This window comes from Mobula birostris, unplaced genomic scaffold (genome assembly GCF_030028105.1).
Source record: "Mobula birostris isolate sMobBir1 unplaced genomic scaffold, sMobBir1.hap1 scaffold_619, whole genome shotgun sequence".
Taxonomy (NCBI): Eukaryota; Metazoa; Chordata; class Chondrichthyes; order Myliobatiformes; family Myliobatidae; genus Mobula; species Mobula birostris.
In genome coordinates, this window is record NW_027278339.1 from 239,746 (window position 1) to 245,745 (window position 6,000).

Below are 6,000 nucleotides of genomic sequence, written 5' to 3' on the forward strand. Positions count from 1 at the left end.
CCACACTATGTTTGCCTCTTGTAATCTTATAGTGGATTCTGGTTAATCCGGACACATACGTATTTAAATCAGAACACTACCAATACTACGATAGTACTATAAAACTGTGTATTAGTTCCTAATAGTTATCAATGGAGGACGTCATCCCTGTGTTCTTTGGATTAACTAATTGACTGTTAATGAACAAAATCAGGTCAGACACCTAGTGTAGATAATGGACTGCCTTCAGGCAAAGCTTTGGACAACTGCATCCTCCAAATCTTCATTTTCATTACAACATTAAAGACGAATGTCGATACCTTCAAATTCTTTGTAGGTCCTAACTTGCTGAAGTAGCGAAATAGTTTCATTCTGCTCATTGAAGCCGCAGTGAGCAAAACCGTCCCGAATTGTCTTGCTGTTTATTTCTCACCAACTACCAGTGACAAAAAAACAAAAACACCCCAACTGACGCTATTTAGAAAACCATTCCCTCTAGGCGCTGTGCGGTGTCTCGCGGCAACACAAATGCATGGGACTGACGCTAGTTAGAAACAGACTTCTATCCCAATTTATCAGCAGTGTCCCGATTAAACGAGGGGAACCCTGATGACTTCCTCGGTTACTGTTTGTTCTTTCTGAGTTTGCCCAGGTGAGCGGCGCTCTAATTAACCGGAATCCATTGTACATCTCTACCAAGTTGCCCCTCACCCTCCTGTGCCGTTCTGTCCTTTCAGGAAGATACCCGGATGAGATAGCATGTCTGTTGAGGAGAGGTTGACAAGAGGGCGAAGGGGGTGGGAGGGTAGAAAAGTTGGGGTGGGGAGGCAGTTTGTTCTGCTGAACACCGTGGGCACGTTACGTTGCCGCTGGAGCGCGTGGCGACACTTGCTGGCTGCCCCCAGCTCACCTTGTTAACTTAAACTCTGCCTGCTCTGATCTACACGTGATAAATAAAACTGAACTTTTAAAAAGTTAATCTAACTAGGGCTGTTGGAGCGAGGGAGGATGAAAAGTGACTTGATAGAGGTGTGTAGACAGAGCGGACAGCCGGCGCCAGGGCAGTGGAACGGTTGGCGCGGTCGGGGCACTCCGGAGATTGGAGTTCAATTCTGGCACCTCTCTGTAAGGCGTCCCTGTATGTCCTCCCTGTGGAATGCGTGTTTCTTTTTCTTGTGGTCCAAAGATGTACACGGTAGGTTAATTGGTCATAGCAAGTTGTCCCATGATTGGGTTTGCATTAACAAGATTTATCGGGGCGGTGTGAGGAAGGGTCGGGAGGGCGGATTCCGTGTAGCTAACTAAAAATGGCCAACACGAGACAGCATAATCTGAAGGTGATTGGGGGAAAGTGTACGGGGATGGTGGGGGCAGAGGTAGGTAAACAGAGTGGGAGGAGTAAGTCAATGTGGATACATTAGGGATATTTAAGAGACTCAGATAGGCACATGGATACAATAAAATGCTGGGCGATGTGAGAGAGAATGGTTTGATTAATCATGGAGTATGCGGGGATGGGGATCAATATTTCTATCATTCATTCTACAAGGTTTCTTGTTTTGTGGGCGTCTGAGAAAAGTAAGAATTTCAGGTTGTATACTGTATACATTCTCCATTATCAAATGGAACCTTTGAACCTTTCAAATGGTCAGCACAGCACAGTGGGCCGAAGGGCCTGTACTGTGCTGTTTTATGTTCAGTGATAGTAAACCCAGCTTGGGTTCTGATTTTGAATGCCACGTTCCTGATACGATGTCCCTGTGATGCTGCTGCAAATAAGTTTTTCAATGCACCTACACGCACACTGTACCTTTCCCTTTTGCTTTTGTTTTTTTACAAAAACTTTTATTACAAATTCACACAATTACACTGATGTACAATCATCTTGCTAAATAGCAGACCAGGCAAATCATAACTAATACACATTAAATTGACATATTCATATCCTCATCAAGGATGGCATTTAATGCCCGCATGCCCAGCAGTCTCGAAACACTCCCACGTTACCAGTGGACGCCCCTTTTCCTTATTTGACAGCTAAGTCAGGCACTCCCTGAACACTGCTGGGCAGTCAGCCCAGTCAGAACCCTGCGCTGCCCGTCTCCGGGACCCACAGATGGTCATCGTAGCCAGCCCCAGGAGCGGGTCAACCTCCTCTCTCCCTGCCCCCCTCCTTACTGGATGACCAAGGTGGGGCGAAAACACAGCCTCTCCACGTAGATAGGCACACAGCTTCTCCCAGACCACAGAAGCAACAGGTGGCTGGAAGATCTGTGCAGAAACTGAGAAACTTGATTGCAAGGCACGGGACAATGCAGCACCTTCCACCCCGGATCCACAAAGGGGAGAAGATATCCCCAAAAAAGGGGGTCCCGTTCGCTCCCAGGTGAAATGACCAACCGCCACGGCATATCGGGACAGTGAACAAGAGCCAGGAAGTGGACAGTGTGGAGCAGACGCCTATACAGGCACCTCCATCCTGCCTCTCCGAAAGGGACTGTAGACATTGAGGAGAGATGGCTCAGGGTTTCAGGGGCAGGCTCCCGACGGGTACCCGTGTGTGTGACAAAACACTCGACTTTAACACATAGGAGCTGGGGGCAGTGCACAGCCGGTTTGGCGACTGGGAACCTGGAATGGACGGGGTTGTGACACAGCTCCAGCCCACCCCCTCACCCATCCCTGTGAGCGCACACCGTGGAGGGAGCATCAGGCACCTACCTTGCCGCTGGGTGCACTGTCCTTCTTCATTGACCCACCAGCAGCGATGCTGGCAAAGTACTGGATCACCCTTTTGGTGTTCACCGTCTTCCCAGCACCAGATTCACCACTGTGGGGGAAACAGGGACACATCAACCCTGTCCCAGTCCCAGTCCCCTGATCAGGGAGTGTCTGAAGAGACGGTGCAGAGAGAGCTTCACTTCTGACTGACCCCGGGAGTGTGTGACGGGACGGTGTGGAGGGAGTTTCACTCTGTGTCTGACCCCGGGAGTGTGTGACGGGACGGTGTGGAGGGAGTTTCACTCTGTGTCTGGCCCCGGGAGTGTGTGATGGGACGGCGTGGAGGGAGATTCACTCTGTGTCTGATCCCAGGTGTGTGTGATGGGACGGTGTGGAGGGAGGTTCTGTATGTGTCTGATCCCAGGAGTGTGTGATGGGACGGTGTGGAGGGAGCTTCACTCTGTGTCTGATCCCAGGAGTGTATGATGGGACGATGTGGAGGGAGATTCTCTGCGTGTCTGATCCCAGGAGTGTGTGATGGGACAGTGTGGAGGGAGATTCTTTGCGTGTCTGATCCCAGGAGTGTGCGTTGGGACGGTGTGGAGGGAGATTCTCTGCGTGTCTGATCCTGGGAGTGTGTGATGGGACGGTGTGGAGGGAGATTCTCTATGTGTCTGACCCCGGGAGTGTGTGATGGGACGGTGTGGAGGGAGATTCTCTGCGTGTCTGATCCCAGGAGTGTGTGAGGTACAGTGTGGAGGGAGCTTCACTCTGTGTCTGACCCCGGGAGTGTGTGATGGGACGGTGTGGAGGGAGATTCTCTGCGTGTCTGATCCCAGGAGTGTGTGATGGGACGGTGTGGAGGAGCCTCAGATGTACTCACGTGATCAGGATGGATTGATTCTCTCTGTCTGCAAGATAAGAGGGAAAAAAAAACAACTTTCAGAATCGGTCATCCCATCTTCAAATGCACTTTGCTGTTGTATATGGTTAATGCAAGTGACCATTCATCCCTCCTACCCATCTGATAGCCCATGCAAGTAGTTCACCTCATACAAACGGCATCTTATAACATCTGCAACCAGCCCAGGTATTTTATCCTCTACAATAAAAATGATTTTTTATAAATGACTTTGACGAGGAAGTGGAAGGCTGGATTAGCAAGTTTGCAGATGACAAGGTATGCAGTGTTGTAGTTTGTGTCGAAGTTTGTCATCGGTTATAATGGGAATTGTTCAAATGCAAAGCTGAGCTGAGGACAACACAGGGAAAGTGCAAGACGGTCAAATATGAAAGCTGAATTCAAGGTTATTGCAGGGTTTTTAGGAGTGTGGAGGAACAGAGGTATTTTGGAACCCAGGTGCACAGGTCCCTGTGGTGTGTTGGCCTTCATTAGTCAGGGGATTGAGCTGAAGATCCACAAGGTAATGCTGCAGTTCTATGAAACTCTGGTTAGACCAGACTTGGAGTATTGTGTTCAGTTCTGGTCGCCTCATTATCGGAAGGTTGAGCAAGCTTTAGAGAGGGTCCAGAGGAGATTCACCAGGACGCTCGCTGGGTGACAGAGCATGCCTTATGAAGAAAGGTTGAGTGAGCTCGGGCTGTTCTCTGTGGGGCAAAGGAAGACGAGGCAAGGCTCGATAGAGGTGTTTAAGGTTATAAGAGTCACAGGTGTAGTGGACAGCAGCGCCTTTTCCCCAAAGGGCATAATTTTAATGCGATTAGAAGAAAGTATAGAGGGGACGTCGGTGATACTGCGGGTACCTTACGCAAGGAGTGGTGGGTGGGTGGAATGAGCTGCTGGCAGGGGTGGTGGAGGTAGATACAGAGGATCATTTTAAGATGGGCACATGGAGGGCTAGGTTGATATTTATGGGCTGAAGGGCCTGCACTGGTCTATGTCAGTCATCCTCTGGGTGAGCCCAGGACATTTCATTGACTGCATGGAGACTCCGGGTGATCCCTTCCCTGGTTTCATGCGCCCCCCACCCACCCTCACCCTTCCTCACCCGTCAGCATATACTGGTAAGCATTGTCGGAGATGGAGAAGATATGTGGCGGGGCCTCGGAACGCTTCTTGCCGCGGTAGGCAGTCACCACCTCAGCACTGTAGACGGGTAACATCTTGTACGGGTTCACCGTCACGCAGAACAGCCCGGAGTAGGTCTGTGGGCAGAGACAGACGGAGGTAAGAGACAGGCGGGTGGGAGAGGGTGAGAGGGTGAGAGGGAAGGGAGAGGGAAGAGGCAGAGGCGAGCGATGGAGTTGCGGTGAAGGGGAGGGGATGGGGAGGCAGATGGGGAGGAGAGGGAAGGGGAAGGATGGAGTAGAGGGGAGGGGGAAAGGATGGGGTAGAGGGGGGAAGGATAGGGTAGAGGGGAAGGATGGGGTAGAGGGGAGGGGGAAAGGATGGGGTAGAGGGGAAGGATGGGTGTAGAGGGGAAGGATGGGTAGAGGGGGGAAAGGATGGGGTAGAGGGAGAAGGATGGGGTAGAGGGGAGGGGAAGGATGGGGTAGAGGGGAGGGGGAAAGGATGGGGTAGAGGGGAAGGATGGGGTAGAGGGGGGAAGGATGGGGTAGAGGGGGGAAGGATGGGGTAGAGGGGGAAGGATGGGGTAGAGGGGGGAAGGATGGGGTAGAGGGGGGAAGGATGGGGTAGAGGGAGAAGGATGGGGTAGAGGGAGAAGGATGGGGTAGAGGGGAGGGGGAAGGATGGGGTAGAGGGGAGGGGGAAAGGATGGGGTAGAGGGGAAGGATGGGGTAGAGGGGAGGGAGAAAGGATGGGGTAGAGGGGGGAAGGATGGGGTAGAGGGAAAGGATGGGGTAGAGGGAAAGGATGGGGTAGAGGGAAAGGATGGGGTAGAGGGGGGAAGGATGGGGTAGAGGGGGGAAGGATGGGGTAGAGGGGGGAAGGATGGGGTAGAGGGGAGGGGGAAAAGGATGGGGTGGGGGGAAGGATGGGGTAGGGGAAAGGATGGGGTAGAGGGGAGGGGGAAAGGATGGGGTAGAGGGGAGGGGGAAAGGATGGGGTAGAGGGGAGGGGGAAGGATGGGGTAGAGGGGAGGGGGGAAGGATGGGGTAGAGGGGAGGGGGGAAGGATGGGGTAGAGGGGAAGGATGGGGTAGAGGGGAGGGAGAAAGGATGGGGTAGAGGGGGAAGGATGGGGTAGAGGGGGAAGGATGGGGTAGAGGGTGGAAGGATGGGGTAGAGGGAAAGGATGGGGTAGAGGGAAAGGATGGGGTAGAGGGAAAGGATGGGGTAGAGGGGGGAAGGATGGGGTAGAGGGGGGAAGGATGGGGT

At 52.4% G+C, this 6,000-nt stretch overlaps 1 protein-coding gene across 1 annotated transcript in view; it reads right to left on the bottom strand.

Moving 5' to 3' along the window:
* The window catches only part of LOC140193616 (myosin-7-like), a gene marked incomplete at its 5' end in the record, with an annotated part of 46,512 nt that extends 41,646 nt beyond the window's left edge, over positions 1-4,866 (bottom strand). The window contains 3 exon segments of the mRNA XM_072250774.1: positions 2,701-2,809; positions 3,584-3,611; positions 4,710-4,866. Coding sequence (XP_072106875.1) covers positions 2,701-2,809; positions 3,584-3,611; positions 4,710-4,866 — 294 coding nt within the window.
* Between the last annotated feature and the right edge of the window lie 1,134 nt (positions 4,867-6,000).